The 19,074-nt window shown below is 39.8% G+C and overlaps 1 protein-coding gene across 1 annotated transcript; it reads right to left on the bottom strand.

Moving 5' to 3' along the window:
- Positions 1–4,569: 4,569 nt before the first annotated feature.
- LOC126693658 (glucan endo-1,3-beta-glucosidase-like) lies at positions 4,570–7,448 on the bottom strand. The gene is made up of 2 exons (XM_050389757.1): positions 7,316–7,448; positions 4,570–5,728 (listed from the first exon to the last, which is right to left on the bottom strand). Exons 1-2 carry the CDS (start codon positions 7,404–7,406, stop codon positions 4,782–4,784), a joined length of 1,038 nt encoding a protein of 345 aa, XP_050245714.1. The 5' UTR covers positions 7,407–7,448; the 3' UTR covers positions 4,570–4,781.
- Positions 7,449–19,074: the final 11,626 nt, after the last annotated feature.

The following is a 19,074-nucleotide window of genomic DNA, read 5'->3' as shown; positions in this document are numbered from 1 at the left end:
ATGATTAGTGGCTTGAATAGTGCACGTGAGAGTGCATAGTCCTTGTCTTGGAAGGATTTGTAAACCAAGTCCTAGTCATATTAGGACTTGTATAGCCGACTTTGTGATATGCTCTCAAATAATATACACTAGCCGACTTATACTTTGTATAAATATATTTGTTATGCGGCAATTGATTGATTAGTGATAAAAGGCAGCCGCATATTATTTTAGAGTTCTAAGTCGTGCTTTGTTTTGAGAGAGAAATTTAGGTTTTCTCTAGTCACATGCTTCTGGTGATTGAGAGCTCTTTTGGGTGTATTTGGGGTTTGGGTTTTGTGAGAGTGTTTTGGTACTTCCTTTTGTTAGTGAAACTTTCTTCTCGACGCCGCCCGTGGACGTAGGCCAAAAGCCGAACCATGTAAATCTTTGTGTTCCCGTGTGATTGTTTCTTTTGTCATTCTATTTCTATTTTGTATAAACCCACTGTTATTTGGATACACACACAACAAATTGATATTCATGCTTCTGCTATTCTCAACAAATTGGTATTAAAGATTCCACTTTTTCAACAAACTGGTATCAGAGCCAGGTTCTTTGTTTTTAAGTTGAGATTGTTCATCAGATCTATTTAGTTGTGTTATTGGTTCACTGGGTTTTTTGGTATGGCGACAAAGGCTTTGTTGGCAATGAGATTTGAGATTGAAAAATTCAATGGGAAGAATGATTTCAGTTTATGGCGTGTCAAGATGCGTGCTTTGTTAGTGCAACAAGGATTGTGGAAAGCACTAAAGGGCAAGAATGCTTTGCCAGCGACACTATCAGATGAAGAAAAAGAAAATCTCTTGGAACGGGCACATAGTGCAATTCTATTGTCTCTTGGAGATGAGGTTCTGAGAGAGATTGTAGACGAAGAAACAGCTGCAGGATTATGGCTTAAATTGGAGAGTCGGTACATGACTAAGTCTCTTACAAATCGCTTGTACATGATGCAGTGGTTATACACAATTCGAATGAAAGAAGGTAAACCTGTTTCTAACCATCTTGATGAATTTAATAGGATTGTTATTGATTTGAAAAATATTGAATGCAAAGTAGAAGAAGAGAACCAGGCTCTAATTTTGTTATGTTCATTGCCTCAATTGATGATGTATGGTTCTGGAAGAGATTCCATCTCAATTGATGATGTCAAAGATGCATTGAATTCTAAGGAGTTGAAGAAGAAGGTTTTCGAAAATTGGGGCGATAATCAGGCTGATGGTCTTGTTGCTTGAAGTAGATCCAATGAAAATGGGTCTAGTAGTAATAGAGAAAAATCTAGATCAAAGTCTAGATCTGGTAAGTGTCACTACTGTAAAAAGGAAGGACATTGGAAAAAAAGAATGCATGCTACTCAAAGGGAAAAAGGAGAATGACAGTACTTCAAATGCTAGTAATGTAGCTAGTGTTGCAAAGGTTAATTCTGTGGGTGACGACATAGTTCTATCAGTATCTACTGGTTGCTCTGACGACGCTTGGGTTCTTGATTCGGCTTGCTCCTATCATATGACTCCTAGAAGAGATTGGTTTACTACCTATCGGTCAATTAGTGGTGAAGTTCTGATGGGAAATTAATAATATGACCTATAAGGTCTTGGGGATAGGAACCGTGAGAATTAAGATGTATGATGGTGTTGTTAGGATTTTGTCTAATGTTCGTCATGTGCCAGATTTGAGGAAAAATCTTCTATCTTTGGGTATATTCGATTCTCAAGAGTACAAATACACCGGTGAAGGTGGAGTTTTGAGAATTAGTAAGGGTGGTTTAGTTTTTATCAAGGGAAAATTGGTGAATGGTCTCTATATGCTACAGGGAAGCGCAATTGTTGGTGTTGCAACAATATCTTCATCAGTAGATCCAGATTCAGATAATACTCATTTAGGGCATATGAGTGAGGTTGGCATGTCAATACTAAGCAAACAAGGTTTGTTGAATGGTCAGAAAATTGGGAAGTTGGACTTTTGTGAACATTGCGTCTTTGGTAAGCAATGTAGGGTCAAGTTCAATATAGAATTTTTGGTGTATTTTCTGAAATACAAGAGTGATGTTTTTGTCACCTTGAAGCAATATAAGATGCTTATTGAAAAGCAAACTTGTAAAAGGATTAAGTGTCTTTGGATAGCTAATGGTTTGGATTATTGCTTAGGTGAATTTGATGAGTTCTGCAAGAATGGAGGTATACTGAGACATTGCACTATTAGAAGAAAACCACAACAGATTGGGGTTGTAGAACATATAAACAAAACTCTTTTGGGCTCATTGTATGCTCTCAAAATTTGGTTTGTCTAAGGACTTTTGGGCTGAAGCAATAAATATGGCCTGCTATTTGGTAAATAGGTCTCCATCAATTGTCATTGAATTTAAGACTCCTTTTGAGGTATGGTTTGGTACTCTTGCTAATTACTCTATTTTGAGAGTATTTGGTTGTCCTATTTATGCTCATGTGAATGATGGTAAACTTGAGCGGAGGGCAAATAGGTGCATATTCCTAGGCTATGCATTGGGGATAAAAGGTTATAGGTTGTGGTTTACAAATTTAGGATCTTCATGGTTAATTATCAACGGAGATATGAACTTTGATAAGTCTGCTATTGTTGACCAGTCAAAAGAGAGTATTGAGATAGTCAAAGACCACGGTGTTAGTGAGCAGGTGGAGCTTAAGATTGAAGCTTTGTGGATTGTTGCTTTGGGTGAATAGATTGTATCTCTTCAATATTTGAAAGGTACTGCAAATGTTGACTTGGTATATTATAGGGATTCTATAGAGAGTAGTAGCATTGTTGGATTTGTGGATTTTGATTTTATTGGTGATTTGGACTAGAAGAAATTTCTGACGAGTTATGTCTTCACATTTGGTTGTGCTATTAGTTGGGAGGTGACACTACGGTTGACGATTGTTTTGTCTACTACAAAAACAGAGTATATGGCAGTGAAAGTGGCTATTTGGTTGAAGGGTTTGGTTGGTGATCTGGGATTACAGCATGATGGTATTGTTGTATTTTGTGATAGTCAGAGCACCATACATTTGACTAAAAATCAGATGTATCATGAGATAACCAAACACATTGATGTCAGATATCACTTCATTAGTGAGATTGTATCTCAAGGCACCGTTGCAGTTAGAAAGATTGCTACATTGGATAATCCAGCGGATATGATGACCAAGCTAGTTCTTTTGGACAAGTTCAAGTATTGCTTGGACTTGATTTGTGTTTGTGATTTGTGATAGCCCTTGAGGGCTTTGGTTTGGCGGTGGAGAAGTTTTGTTCATAGGGCTTGACCAAATTCAAGCCAAGGTGGAGATTTGTTATGATTAGTGGCTTGAATAGTGCACGTGAGAGTGCATAGTCCTTGTCTTGGAAGGATTTGTAAACCAAGTCCTAGTTATATTAGGACTTGTATAGCCGACTTTGTGATATGCTCTCAAATAATATACCTTAGCCGACTTATACTTTGTATAAATATATTTGTTATGCGGCAATTGATTGATTAGTGATAAAAGGCAGCCGCATATTATTTTAGAGTTCTAAGCCGTGCTTTGTTTTGAGAGAGAAATTTAAGTTTTCTCTAGTCACGTGCTTCTGGTGATTAAGAGCTCTTTTGGGTGTATTTGGGGTTTTAGTTTTGTGAGAGTGTTTTGGTACTATCTTTGTAATCTCTTCCTTTTGTTAGTGAAACTTTCTCCTCGACGCCGCCCATGGACGTAGGCCAAAAGCCAAACCACGTAAACTTTTGTGTTCCCGTGTAATTGTTTCTTTTGTCGTTCTATTTCTATTTTGTATAAACCCACTATTATTTAGATACACACACAACAAATTGATATTCATGCTTCTGCTATTCTCAACAAATTGGTATTAAAGCTTCCACTTTTACAACATAATCATTGCTTCGATTGTGGTTTACCGATAATTCAATTTAAATGTTTATTTAGTGGTGAACAAATTAGAGACGTCCACAGTGGAAGATCAAATAAAGCATTAGGTTTAAAGAAATAATCCAATCTGTAACCATGAATGCTGAAAAGAGGCTTAACAAGGGTTCGAGATCAGATATTAATACTAGGACATCCCCTATAGATTTTGGACAGACCATATTGACAGAGTAGCCAGCAGTATAATTCTGTTTATGTATCCTTGAAGACCACAGTGAGTCAGTGACAAAAGCTCCTATCAATTAGGTAAACATGGTGTGTCTACTGTAATATTATAACTAAATTGGTTTAGAAAGAATGTGTATGTGTCTGATATATTGATATAAGGTTCTGCAACCTGTTTTCTTGAACCTTAGAAGGCCATTTTACTCTTTTTGTTTTTGGATAATTCCATAATTGAGGGAAGGGGGATTTGAACCTAGATATCTTTGTTGGAAATACTAGGTGGTACCAGTAGGGCTACAAGACTTTTGATTAGAAGGTCCTTTTCTGTTAATGCTAAATAAATTAATTGAGTATAATTACTGTAAAACAAAATTTAAGATCAATGGTATATAATATGACAGTGCATGTAACAATTTGATATGAAGAAACAAATGAATAGGAATTGAAATAAAGAAACTAGAAACAGTTTATAAGCATGTTAATTAAGACAATTTGAATTACATTTTATTACATTAGCACCAATAGGCTATAAATACAACCAAAATATGGCATCATCAACTTATTCTAACACAAATAATCCCATGTTATACTTGCCGGGTTAACAAAGGGACAGGATTATTCTCAAACAAAAACTGTATAAATTTTACCCAAAAAAAAATTACTCTTCTAATTGAATCTGATTTGGTATTTTGGCTGTTTATCAGGGTGGAAGAGACCAAAATGTCGCTCAGTTTCCTCAGGGCCTTTTTTGTTTTCATCAAACATAGCAAACAAATAAGTTTGTATAGCTTGTCCAGGCCTCTTTGGAGTCCCACTGTTCACATGATTGATCAAATTCTGGTAGTAAGTGGCAGCATTATCAATTGTTGCAGCATCATGACCCTCAGATGGCCAACCACTCTCTGATACAACAACCTTCACATTGGAACCACCTGATTTCTCAAGGGCAGAATAGAGAGCATCCAAGATTGCATCAAAGAGATTTTGGTATCCATACTCACCATCTTGTACCACAACCCCTGGTGATCTTAATAAGGCATAGTCTAAACTGATGCTTTGTGAGTTACCAATGTAGCTAAAGTATGGGTACACATTGGCAAGAAGTGGTGCCCCATTGTTTGCTAGGAAGGTAACGACTGAGGCCATGTATGAACTTGCACTGTTACTAAATGAGCCTGCCGATGGAGGGTATGAATTGCCCAACAGTGACATATCTATTGAAGTTGAAACCTTAATCTGGTCTTGTAAATTGGCTGAGACAATTGCATTGTGAATGTTCTGCATGGCTGGTACAACATATTGGGCCCTTCCATCATTAGGCTTTATTTCATTCCCAACAGCAATGTACCTATATGTGACATCTGGGTAGTTCAGTACATTTTGCCGGACCCAATCGTTTGCAGTTGCAGCATCAGAAAGGGCTTGAAGTTTATCATTAGTGACATCCAGGATCAGTTCTATGTTGGATCCTCTAAGGGCCTCCAAGATTGCTGGATTTGGACCATAAATTCGCATTTTTCCTATGCCATTTGTTCGAAAAAGATTTATAACTTCCTGTTCAGGTGGTAAATTGTCTCCTATTTGTCCATAGCAAACACCTATAGGTTGTGCACCTGCATCAAATTGAACCAAGATTTTTTAGTTTTCAACAACAGGACAAAATTCATATTTTTAGTTTTCAAAGACAAGATAAAATTCATATAATTTACACTGCTAGAATTTTGGTTAAAATCTAATAAATTTTGGAATGCTTAAAGTTAAATAATAAGGTGAGGTGCCCAAATTTTGGCAAGTTAAAGAACTTATTGCAGTTTTTTATTCTCACCTACTCAAAATTCAAGAGGGTAGTTTCTTTTTACAATAATGTTTACCTAATTAATATATTGGTTTTCCCTAAGAACAGACAAAATGTAATATATGTTGGGTACGTGAATATGGATAATTGTGCCTTTTTTTATTATTATTAAAACTTGAGTTGTCTTTTTATTTATTTATTTATTTATTTTTTAATGCAAGAAACTTGAGTTGTCTTTATATATACAATCTCATCCTAATCCGACATGTTTACAAAAGAAACTCCATGAACCTATTAAAATACTTAAAACAGATAAAACAAATTCTAATTAAAGACCAACATCGGTTTAACTTAAACCCTACCACATTACCAAATGGGGAAGGTACGAGTCAAAGGTTTTTCAAATTATACCATAAACCCAACTTGTGTAGTTTATATTTTATAGTTTAAATAATAATATAATATATGTATTTTTAAATATGTTAGCTTTATATTTATTCTATAGTTTGATACTCAGTTTTGATAAAGTTAGAATATTATGTTCAATTGTGTGAATCGTAATCATTTATTGAATAATAAGCTTTAATAATTAAATGAAAGATTTATTTCTATTTGGGTAGATGAAATTAGAAGAATTAATGCTAAGTTAAAATTTTGGTAGGACACACTAGAATCTAAAGACTTTTAATTATGTAGGACTCAAGGATATGACATGTAGATTTAGCAAAAGTAAAAAGAAAAAAAAAAAAAGTAGTGGTAAGGCTTAGTGGCCAAGAGATACTAAAGAGAGAGAGCATTTGATATCTTGAATTAATAATAAATAAAGATTGAGAGAATGAAAAGGGTGTGATCCTAGAATACATATTAGGTCCAAGAGAAAATTTTGTAAAACTTTCATAAGACTAACTATGCATATTAAGAAGCAACATATTCATAAATTGAGCAAGGCTAAAATGAAAATGTTTGATTGATAAGTGAAAATGCATGGAAATATACTACCAAATATGAGGATCTTCCTTTAAAAAAGGGCTTGTTAATTAAAGAAGTAGTAGAGAATATGATTTGGATAGAATAAAAAACCGAAAAAGAATGCATATGACTAACCTTAACTAATATGTTGAGGATTCATAACTGACTCTAAAAATTTGGGACTAAGATTTGTGTGTTGATATATTAAGCTTGACAAAGTAGTGCCAACCTGGCGACTAAACCCAATCCAACCCATACAAGTTGCATTGGGTTGGGTTAAAGATTTCTCAACTCAAAGAGACCATTTTAGGTTGAAAAATACCTTAAACCCAACCAAATATGTCCCATGCATACTCCTAATTTTTAGCTACATGAAATGATGATAAATGTGTACGTACATTGATAAAAACAAATAAATAAGGCCCAATAAACATACCTATTTTTTCTAGGGAGGACATGAACAACCCAAGAAGCATGAATGTGGCAAGTATAAAAAATTTATTATTCATCTCAAAGAAATAAGCCATTGGGGATAGGAAGCAAAAACTACAATATATTTTCTTGCCCTTTGGATATCTCTGCCTTGTGAACTCCGACTGATACCACTATATATAGGGAAGGGGAAAGAGGGTCAACCGGTCAAGTACTCCCATGTGCATGCATTGGAATAAGTCTAAGTTAGAATTATGAAGTTCAGAAAGTCATATAGTCTTTATAATCGATCTATTGCCCAGTAGTTACGTAATTCTAGGAGGTGGGAAGAATAATGAGTAGATTCTGGAAATACTTTGACATTTGAATATTATATCTTATATTTATTCTGTAATTTAGTAGTAACTAAAAAAATCGATAGACATATTTGTATATAAAAAAAATTCTACTAAATTGTGTGTTATAAATTCGACCAAACCTCAATTAATCTCAATTATTGGGATCTAGTATGCAATAACTAATCTTTTGTATGACACCAAAGGTTGAAACTCTCTAATAAATATATATATACTTATTAGTTATTACAATTATTATAATTTTTAAAAATAAATAGAATAATTTTATTTTTGAAAATTTGATAGTTATAATAACGAGATCCAAATATTTGTTTTCCTAAAAAAGAAAGGAGATTATTCCATTAAATTACAAGGTTTGTAGCAAACAAATAAAATAATTAATTTATATATATATATATATATATATTTTGTTTACTAAACCTGAAACTGATAAAAGTATAAAACAATTGGCTGTAACACAATACAATGCGAAAGAAAATGTAATTGTTAATTTTCTATAATAGTCAATAACTAAGAATCAATTAGTTGAGAACCTACTAGGAAACTTTAATCGATAGAAAGAAAGGAAAAAGAGAGAAAATTGTAGGAATTCTTTTAAATTATTGAATGTCATGTTGGCTAGAATCCTAGACTCATGCCATGATTGATGAGTATTTTCAGATGGCTAGAACCTACTAATTAGTCGTCGCTGACCATATGGAACAAGACCATATTTTTCCAAGGTTTAGAAAACAAATAATTCAACCACTTCCTTGAAAGTTCAACCAGACCAAACCCATTAAAGACCTGTTCTTATTGCACTAATTAATGAATCTTGAAAGTTAAAATGAGAAAAATGACTGTAGAGTAATACCATTTTTATCTGATATAAAAATGGATAGGATCCTTAATTGATAGAGTGCCATCTTATAGATCATTGATTATTGTAAAATAAAATTAATTGGGTCTTCTTGTCTAATCTAGAATTCGAATTATTAAACCTATATTAAAAAGGAAAAAGGAAAAGAATTCCAATTAGTGAACCCATTCCTTCCTCGATAAAATTTAGCTACAAAATTTGTTGTAGTTTAAAGTTACAATCTTATTCAATATTATTAGCATTACTAAATATTTCAAACATCTAACCGTTGGATTGTATGTTCTTTACACTCTTTCTTTGCGCTCTTAATGCATATGTCAAAATTTGTATCAGTTGGATATTATTTACTTTATAATCTATAAGATTATATTTTATGCTAAATTTTAAATTACAAAAATTTGTAATTTAAATAATTTATTGATGACATAGTTATTAATTTTTAATTTTTTAGAAATTTTGCAAACATAGATGATATAAGAAGAAAAAGTAATCTAATAGTGAATTTGTCAAAATTCACCTCCAATAAAAAGATAATGAGTAAGGTTTTAGTTTTAAGATACAATTAATTTTGTAGCTAAATTTTCTCATTCCTACCAATGCAATCTGACCTAACCCATTGAACACCAAGCACCAACTCTGAAGACAGAAATGCACTAGTGGCATCTGAGCCATTTTCTGATGATGACTCTTTCCAAGACGTGGTTTCAATCCAAATCGCACTAGGAGGTATCAGCTTTAGCAAAAAGAGAAAAGTGGGTCTTTGATAATTCATGGTATGGTCCACTGCCATAGCTAGCATATACCATATTTGGTTAAGGGTCAATGCAAGGAAGTAGTCCATATATTCTTTTGGTCTTTGATTAAAAAAGTCCAATTCTCAATAGCCTTTTAAGTCTACAAATTGCTTATTCAATAGACCCAGACCCATGCAAAGATATCTAAATTATCAAATTATATGGCCCTTTCTAAGGCCCTAATAAGAAGACAAAAAAAATTATGGTCTTTCTTTCCCTAGATGTAACAAAAGTACTCAGTATGAGCCAAGGTTGAATCATATGCATGTCGGTCCTAAACATGCAAAAATATTTTTGATTCCCACTAATGGACGGTAAAGGAAGGCATGGTGTGTGTGTGTGAGAGTTTTACATCAATGGCCAGCAAATCTCTACGTACCAAGATTTACAGTGGAGATCTTTTATCCATCTGAGAAAGTTGCCCTACATCATGGATTTTGTCTTTCTTAGCTAGCTTAGCCATAGGTCATGTACCATTGCCACTAGTCCATTCATCATTCAGCTCAAATTCATATATAAATCCTACAATTCGTGGGTTATGGAAGTTGAAACACCATATTGCAGTGGCACCAGAGAGAGACTGAGAGAGAGAGAGAGAGAGAGAGAGAGGGGATTAGGGGCAAGCAGTAATATGGGAAATTTTTTTTATTCAATTTATTGTAGTCTTAATAGTTAATATGGGAAATTTTTTAATTCTCTTGCCATGGTTTTAGTTATTTTTCAACTCTTTTTAGGCAGGCAGTGGTTTGCAAAATTTACTTTGGGCAATGTTTGAGATATCTTAAATGTCACTGTTGGATTTTAATCTTGATTATATTGAGAAATTATTTCATAAGCAGAATATTGTACTTCTTAGAACATTTTGCCTGTTAAGTTGACTGATATACTTGATTAGTTGGTTATGATTTCTGTTATATATAACCAATGAGCTATTGCTCGATTCCCAAATAATGGGATAAAGAGTGAGGTTGTGGGTTCAAAATTTATTTATTTATTATTATTTTTTAATGCATCTAATAGGTCATGAATTCACAACTTCACCTTACACATAGAACTTATAAGGGGAGTAGGTGCCAATTGAACTAGTCCTCATTGGCAACCAATTAATAGTAATATGCATCTCATTCAAAAGACCAAGCTTTGATATTAGACGTTGATAATTCTGATACGTGAAGGATGATGATCAGATGAACTGAAGTCTGCTAAGGAGTAGTAGACTCCTCAAACACCAGTTGAAATGCAATTTTATATCACAAGCTGTTCAAAGTTGACCCCTTACTCAAAGCATTTTGATTGTCACAGTTGTTTATGTATTATTATCAACATGAATCTGTTGGAACATTGTCTTCATTGCAAAATCAAAATTACTCTCACCTGCTACAACTTTTGTACACTTGCTGATTGAGACCACATATATATATATATATATATATATGTATTTTAAAGTGTTCCAATAAAATGTTTTAGCAGCATTTTGATTTGTAAATGCTTCACTTCTGCCCACATTGCTAGTGATAAGTATGTTAACTGTACAAATACCTGCTCACATATTTTTTTCCCACTATAAATGAATACTTACTGATAACTTTTAACTTATATTTTGTTACAGGTGGACTGGTTTTAAGTGGTGGACTTCTTGGTTTTGTTTTCTCAAGAAATCTTGCAACTCTGAGCACTGGTGTGCTCTTTGGAGGTGCTTTGCTAGCTCTCAGCACCTTTAGCTTAAAGATCTGGAGGCAAGGAAAATCCAGTTTGCCCTTCATTCTAGGACAAGCAGGTTCTGATTTGTCTGTGACTTCAGTCCAGTTTTAGTCTTGATATATGTTTTGTTATTGCCTGTATTTAAGTTATGGATATTTTGGGAGATATTCCTATACTAACTTTGTATACCTCTTGAAGAGGATAAAATATAAGCCTGACGGGCCTATGGTAATGGGCTTGACGGATTTGGATTGTTGGGCCGATATGGGGATGGTCCAACGCTCATTAAAGCCCATCACTGATGTATAGTAAGGGCCCTTGATCTAAGGTCTCTATCACTCACTTTAGAATCACCCTAGAATCCCAAAATGGAAATCCTAGCACAAGGGGGACTCTAGAAGATACGCGCACTGAAAGTAGATCTCTTCTACAAGGAAAGACCTTGCTCACCACGCTCGGAAATATTCAAGTGGAGTTCTATAAGGAAAATACTTCCACACCAAGGAGGAGTAGCCAATCATCTACTACTATAAAAACCCCAATACCCTCGCAAGTGAAGGTACGCATAATTTACCCTCTCTAGCACTCTAGAGTTGTGAGAATAATTCTAACTTGACCTTCGGAGAGTATTTGGCCGACACCACACCGGTGCTCTCTAAGGTCTTCTGTTATTTTGTTGTGCAGGTTCACTTTGAGTCGCGAGTGCTGTGTGACCTATTGGTGATATTTTCAGCATCATCAGCTGGCGTCGTCTGTGGGAAACGTAGCACATTATCGCTTCCCGGACAAAAGAGTTACATGGTACTCACTTGCTCAATGGCGACCACTAACGACGTTCAAGAAGAAGCCCCCACGACTGCACTTGAGAAACAGGTCAAGACGCTCGCCACCGCCGTGGAGTGCCTCACCAAACAAAACCGCGACCTGGAAGAGCAGCTGAACCAAAAAAATGCGGCACCCAATAACCAAGGAGCGGATCAAGAAGGAACCAGCGCTGAAAGGAGGAATCAAGAGGGACCACAGGCTAGCAACGCCCCAAGCAGACCAGAGCGACGGGACACGAGCCTTCCCTCTCTTGCAGATATGGCTCCGCCACCTATCATCGCGGAGATGCAGGCAATAAAGGAACAGATGGAAGTAATGATGAACGCTCTCAAGGGACGAGTGTCCAGTGACCTTGATGACCTTGTCAACCGGATTGACTCGCCGTTTACCACCACCGTCAACTCCTTCCCCCTGCTGAGTAAGTTCCGCATGCCACATATGGATAGTTATGACGGGGTCAAGGACCCTCTAGATCACCTAGAGACCTTCAAGACCCTGATGCACCTTCAAGGAGTGGCAAACGTAATTATGTGCAGGGCCTTTCCTACAACCCTAAAGGGCGCGGCAAGGATTTGGTTCAGTCGGCTAGCACCCAACTCCATCAGCACCTTCAAGGAGCTAAGCGCTCAATTTACTACGCACTTCATCGGAGGACATCGGTACAAGAAGTCCACAGCTTGCTTAATGAATATCAAGCAGTGAGAGGAGGAAACGTTAAAGGCCTACATATCCCGCTTCAATAAGGAGGCGCTCTCGATCGACAAAACCGACGACAAGATACTTGTAGCGGCATTCACAAATGGGCTGAAGGGGCGTAAGTTTTTGTTCTCCCTATACAAAAACGACCCAAAGACCATGTCGGAGGTACTTTACAAGGCCACCAAATATATGAACGCTGAAGACGCGCTGTTGGCCCGAGAGGAGAGGCCCAAGAAAAGAGAGAGGCAAGAAGACACCCGACAGGACCAGGGGCGGAAGAAAGGAAGGGTAGGAGACCGAAGGGAGAAAAGACGCCCTAAACCAATGGGGAGTAGATTCACAAGTTTCACCCCATTAACCGCCCCGATAGACCAAGTCCAAATGCAAATTAAGGACGAAGGGGCCCTGCCGTTTCCTGGAAAGCTGAAGAGTGATCCCAACAAACGATCTAAGGATAAATATTGCCGCTTCCACCGTGACCACGGTTACGACACAGCCGATTGCTACGACTTGAAGCAGCAGATTGAAGCCCTTATTAGACAAGGAAAGCTGCAAAAGTTCGTCAGCAAGGAGAGAACAGATCCACCCCCACAAGAACAGCACCCTCGACGAGAGAACGAGCAACCAAGACCCCCCATAGGGGACATAAGGATGATAGTCGGAGGAACAGCTGCAGCCAGGTCTTCAAAAAAGGCTCGCAAAACGTATCTCCGGATGGTACAGAGCGTTCAGCTGACGGGCACCGTGCCGAAGATAGCAAGAAGAGAAGGCCCCATTATCGGGTTCTCAGAAGAAGATGCACGACGCCTACACCATCCACATGACGATGCGCTCGTCGTCAACATACGGGCCGGAGACTACAACATGCACCGGGTGTTGGTCGACAACGGCAGCTCAGCCGATATCTTATATTATCCGGCGTTCCAGCAAATGAGGATTGATAAGGAGCGATTAATTCCGACGAACGCCCCGCTCGTTGGTTTCGGAGGAAGCCGGGTATTCCCTTTGGGCGCGATCACATTATCTGTGATGGCAGGCGATTATCCCCAGCAAATCACCAAGGACATAACATTCCTAGTGGTCGATTGCTCGTCTGCCTACAACGCTATCCTCGGACGACCCACGCTCAACTCGTGGAAGGCGGTAACCTCAACTTACCACCTGATGATCAAATTCCCTACGGATTATGGAGTGGAAGGGCTGCGCAGAAGTCAAATGGCCACACGGGAATGCTATGTTGCCATGATGGAGATAGAAGACCAAATCCAGGCCTTGAACATAGAAGAGTACCGTACGGTGATGGAACCAACAGAGAAACTAGAGGAGATAACTCTTGACAGCTCCAATCCTGACCGAACAACCAAGATCGGAACGCTCGCTAATCCCGCAATCCGTCAAGAGCTAATAACTTTCCTGAGGAGCAATCAAGATGTGTTCGCCTGGAGTCATGACGACATGCCAGGAATAGACCCCTCGGTCATGGTACACAAATTGAATGTATCGCCATCCTTTTCACCCGTCTAACAGAAGAAGAGAGTGTTCGCCCCAGAACAAGATCAAGCAATAGCGAAAGAAGTCCGCAAACTACAAGAGGCGAGCTTCATTAGGGAAGTCTACTGCCCCGATTGGCTGGCAAACGTAGTAATGGTTAAAAAAGTGAACGGTAAGTGGCGGATGTGCGTGGACTTCACCGATCTTAACAAAGCATGTCCCAAAGATAGCTATCCCCTTCCAAGGGTCGACGTCCTAGTAAACTCGACGGCTCAACACCAGTTACTAAGCTTCATAGATGCTTTCTTGGGTTACAACCAGATCCAAATGCATGAAGCTGATTAAGAGAAGACTTCGTTCGTGACCAGTCAAGGCCTCTTCTGCTACAAAGTAATGCCATTCGGCCTAAAAAATGCGGGCACAACGTACCAAAGGCTGATGAACAAGATGTTCGCGCAGCAAATCGGGAGAAATGTCCAGGTCTATGTCGATGACATGCTAGTGAAGAGCCAAAATGAGGAAGATCACCTGGAAGACCTTAGAGAAACATTCGGCACGCTTCGATCCTATAACATGAAGCTCAATTCGGGAAAGTGCGCCTTCGACGTGACGGCGGGAAAATTCCTAGGATTCATGGTATCTCAGAGAGGGATTGAGGCCAACTTGGACAAGATCCGAGCCATAATAGAGATGGCTCCCCCGAGAAATGTGAAGGAAGTACAAAGCCTCAACGGCAAGATAGCAGCATTAAATAGATTCGTGTCGAGAGCCACAGACAAGTGCTTGCCCTTCTTTCGAACGTTAAAGAAGTCTTTCGAGTGGATGGACGAGTGTCAGCGAGCATTCGAGGAGTTAAAAGCCTATCTATCTTCACCACCGTTGCTGAGCCCCTCGCAACCAGGTGAAGAACTCTTCCTCTACCTGGCTGTCTCCCCTGTCGCAGTCAGCGCGGCCTTACTCAGAGAAGAGGACAGGGTACAGAAGCCCGTATACTACGCCAGCCGGGCGCTCCGCAGTGCCGAAGAAGGATACCCGCCTATGGAAAAACTTGCCTTTGCATTAGTCACGGCGGCTCGCAAGCTCAAGCCATACTTTCAAGCCCATACGGTGAACGTAATGACCGACAAGCCCTTACGAAGGGCGATGAGTAATCCTGAAGCTGCGGGTCGATTGACATTGTGGGCTATAGAGTTGAGCGAATTTGATATCAAGTACCGCCCACGGACAGCCATCAAAGGACAGATCGTAGCCGACTTCATAGCAGAGTTTACTCATGATGAAGACAAGGGGGTAGAAGAATCCCCTCAGTGGAGCATATATACTGACGGATCATCCAATAGACGAGCTGGGGGAGCCGGCATCGTACTGCTGTCACCTGAAGGAGACAAGATTGAATGTATGGTCCGTCTCGACTTCCCCACCACCAACAATGAAGCGGAATACGAAGCAGTAGTAGCGGGCCTCGACCTCGCCAAAGCCGCAGGAGCCACGAAGGTAGTCATTTACTGCGACTCTCAGGTCGTGACCAATCAAGTGAACGGAGACTATGAATGCAAGGGTGAAAGGATGAAGAGATACCTTGATCAAGTAAGGGCAAGAGTCGACGACCTGGAAGCCAAGATCATCCAAATCCCTAGGGGAGAAAATGAGCACGCCGACCGTCTAGCCAAAACCGCTTCAGCAGAGCATATGATAACCCTGGGTAATGTACTCTCTTTTGTTCAGTTTTCTCCACTAATAGATCTCTGCAACATGCAAGAGATATGCTCCGAAAGCACCTGGACCACACCGTTGGTTTCATACTTAAAGAACGGGGTATTACCAAACGAGAAGGAGGCAACAAGAAAACTGAAGGTCCAGGCGGCAAGGTTCGTCTTGATAAAAGACGTCCTATACAAAAGAGGTTTCTCCCGTCCATATTTAAGATGCTTGGGTGCCGAAGGGGCAGACTACGTGATGAGGGAGGTACACGAAGGAATCTGCGGAAACCATTCGGGGTCGAGGTCGTTGGTGCACAAGCTGGTGCGAGCTGGGTATTACTGGCAAACCATGCAGAAGGATGCCGAGGCTTATGTCAAAAGCTGTGACAAATGCCAAAGATTCAGCATCATCAGTTCGCTCAGTGGCCGATGACGGCTCCATGGCCGTTCGCTCAGTGGGGACTAGACATTATGGGACCTTTCCCAACAGCGGTATGACAGCTGAAGTTCCTGGTAGTGGGTATTGACAATTTTACAAAATGGGTAGAAGCGGAAGCTTTGGCCACCATTACGGAGAAGAACATACGAAGTTTTGTCTGGAGGTGCATCATATGCAGGTTTGGTATTCCTAGAGTCCTTGTCTCGGATAATGGGAGGCAGTTCGACAACGACTACTTCCGGGATTTTTGCTCACAGCTAGGGATAAAGAACCACTACTCATCCCCCGCCCATCCTCAGGCGAATGGCCAGGTTGAAGTCACAAACCGATCCTTGCTTAAAATTATCAAGACTCGGCTCGAGGGGGCAAAAGGCATATGGCCTGAAGAATTGCCAAGCATACTATGGGCATACAGGACGATGGCGAGGACCTCCACAGAAGAGACACCATTCTGACTTACGTACGGGAGCGAGGCGGTCAGCCCGGCCGAGGTTGGGCTCACAAGTTACAAGGTTCACAACCATGACGAGAGTAAGAATGACGAAGCAATACGGCTACAGCTGGACCTGGTAGACGAGATTAGGTCGGCGGCGGAACAAAGGCTCGCTAGATACCAGGATCGCATGGCCAAACACTACAACTCTCGAGTCCGACACAGAGACTTCCAAGTTGGAGATCTCATACTCAGAAAGGTCATGGGTGCCACTAGAGACCCTACACAAGGAAAGCTCGGCCCCGATTGGGAAGGACCTTACTGAGTTACGTCATGGCAAAGGAAAGGCACCTACCACCTGGAGACGATAGACGGAAAGAAGCTGCCACATCCATGGAATGCCGAGCACTTGAGAAAGTACTACCAGTAGTAATAACACGGCGAACAGCAACGATCCCAATTGCCCAGTTTACTTAAATTTTTACTACAATTATTAGTTTTTCTTCAACTATTTTTGCTACAATCTTTTTGTGCCTTTTTAAGCCCAAGGGGGCAGGTACTTTTCCCTACGCATTTTCTTTTAAGAAGAATAATCAGATACAGCTTTGATTTTCTACATGGATTTTTTATTATATGTTACAGTGTCCACAAAGTGGACGAATCATCCTAAGAGGATGACGACTTGAAGTCCAATGTGGACAGATACAAAACAAGTCCACAAAGTGGACGGGTCATCCCAAGCGGATAAAAATTTAAAGTCCAACGTGGACGGATACAAAACTAGTCCACAAAGTGGACGGATCATCCCAAGAGGATGAAAATTTAATGTCCAACGTGGACGGATACAAAACTAGTTCACAAAGTGGACGAATCATCCCAAGAGGATGAAAATTTAATGTCCAACGTGGACGGATACAAAACAAGTCCACAAAATGGACGGATCATCCCAAGAGGATGAAAATTTAATGTCCAACGTGGACAGATACAAAACAAGTCCACAAAATGGACGGGTCATCCCAAGAGGATGAAAATTTAAAATCCAACGTGGACGGATACAAAACAAGTCCACAAAGTGGACGGATCGTCCCAAGAGGATGAAGATTCAGTCCAACGTGGACGGATACAAAATATGTCTGCAACATGTGGACGGACTTAAAATTATCCCACAAGGTGGACGGGTCTCCCAAAAATGAATTCTTCTGACAGAAACCATCCCCATACATGACGGATCCAATGAAAAGAGATACCAATAATGAGACGGGTGTAAACAGGTTCCACAATAACAGAATTCAAGCACCAAATTAAATTAAAACATTCAGCATATAAAACGGAATGAACGGATGCATTCGACAAAAAATAAGCCCTTAAAAGGCAATGTTTACATATCATCAGCAACGGATGAAAATTGTTCTCCAAATGCATTAAAAAAAATTAAAAAAAAAAAAAAAAAATCTAGCTACTGAACTTGGTCCTCATTAACGACAGACTGAGGGACCGTCTCCGTATCAGGCTGAACTTGTACAACTTTTGCTGGTGCTGAATCCCCGTCACCAAGGACATTGTCATCAGCAAAGAGATCGTCTGTATTCTCTGAAGCCGCAGGCATGACGGATGTCTGAGCTAGGTCTTCAACCTTGAACTTTGAAACGTCCAAGTCTGGATAAGCTTGCTTGACCTGACGGATGGCATCCTCGAAGCCTTGAAGGAAGGAGTCCCCTAGTTCAGAAATCAGGGCGTCAGAGTCACGGTACTCACGAACCACAACGTCCTTAGCCAGATGGACCTCATTCTTCAGGTCTTGTATCTCCTTGTCCTTATTTTCAAGAGCCTTCTTCGCCTCTTCTGTCGCCTGTTCAAGATTTTTCCTTGCCTTCTCTGAAAGTTCAAGCTTCTTCTCCATCTTGGGTTTCCAATTTCGCAACTGATTAAGCTCGTCCTCCGTCTGCTCTGCTTTCGCCCGTACATGATCCAGAGCCGTCTCATGGCTGAGGCACCGTCCCATCATCCCCTTCATCATGATCATTGCCTAAAAAATAATAATGGTGAAATGAAGTGTGGACAAAAAAAAAAAAGTAATTAGCATTGGTAAAGTAAACGGGCTGTCTCACCCATGGCCTCCGTCGAATGGTTGCCTAGGTCTTCATAATCCTCCGCCGACATAATGGAGGAAATCTGTTCTAAGGCATGCTTAGAATCCTCCCGAAGAAGGACGGGCGGCTTCTCTTGATCCTTTGACGGCCCCTTCATGAGGCCCTTACCGACCCCGTGCTTAATTGGAGTGGCCGTCTTCGTAGACTCTGCCATAAGCCCCACGACGGGCTCCAAGGACACTTTGGCCTTCTTTGCCTGACGGTCCCCTTTGGGCTGCGGTTTCCTCTTGACAGACGGATTGCTTGGACCCGTCCCGGGGGGAGCAACATCGCCGGTCTTCTTTGCAGCTTTGGATCTGATCAAAGCTCTCCTCTT

This window comes from Quercus robur, chromosome 7, assembly GCF_932294415.1.
Source record: "Quercus robur chromosome 7, dhQueRobu3.1, whole genome shotgun sequence".
Taxonomy (NCBI): Eukaryota; Viridiplantae; Streptophyta; class Magnoliopsida; order Fagales; family Fagaceae; genus Quercus; species Quercus robur.
Note: the sequence above shows the minus strand (reverse complement) of the source record. Positions and strands in the feature narration are given on the sequence as shown.

Excerpts from the sequence above, each read along its gene's own strand:
- LOC126693658 (XM_050389757.1), bottom strand. The coding sequence starts at position 7,406 with ATGGCTTATTTCTTTGAGATGAATAATAAATTTTTTATACTTGCCACA. Across the intron at positions 5,729-7,315 it reads GTCCTCCCTAGAAAAAATAG|GTGCACAACCTATAGGTGTT; the intron begins GTATGTTTATTG and ends AATTTGATGCAG.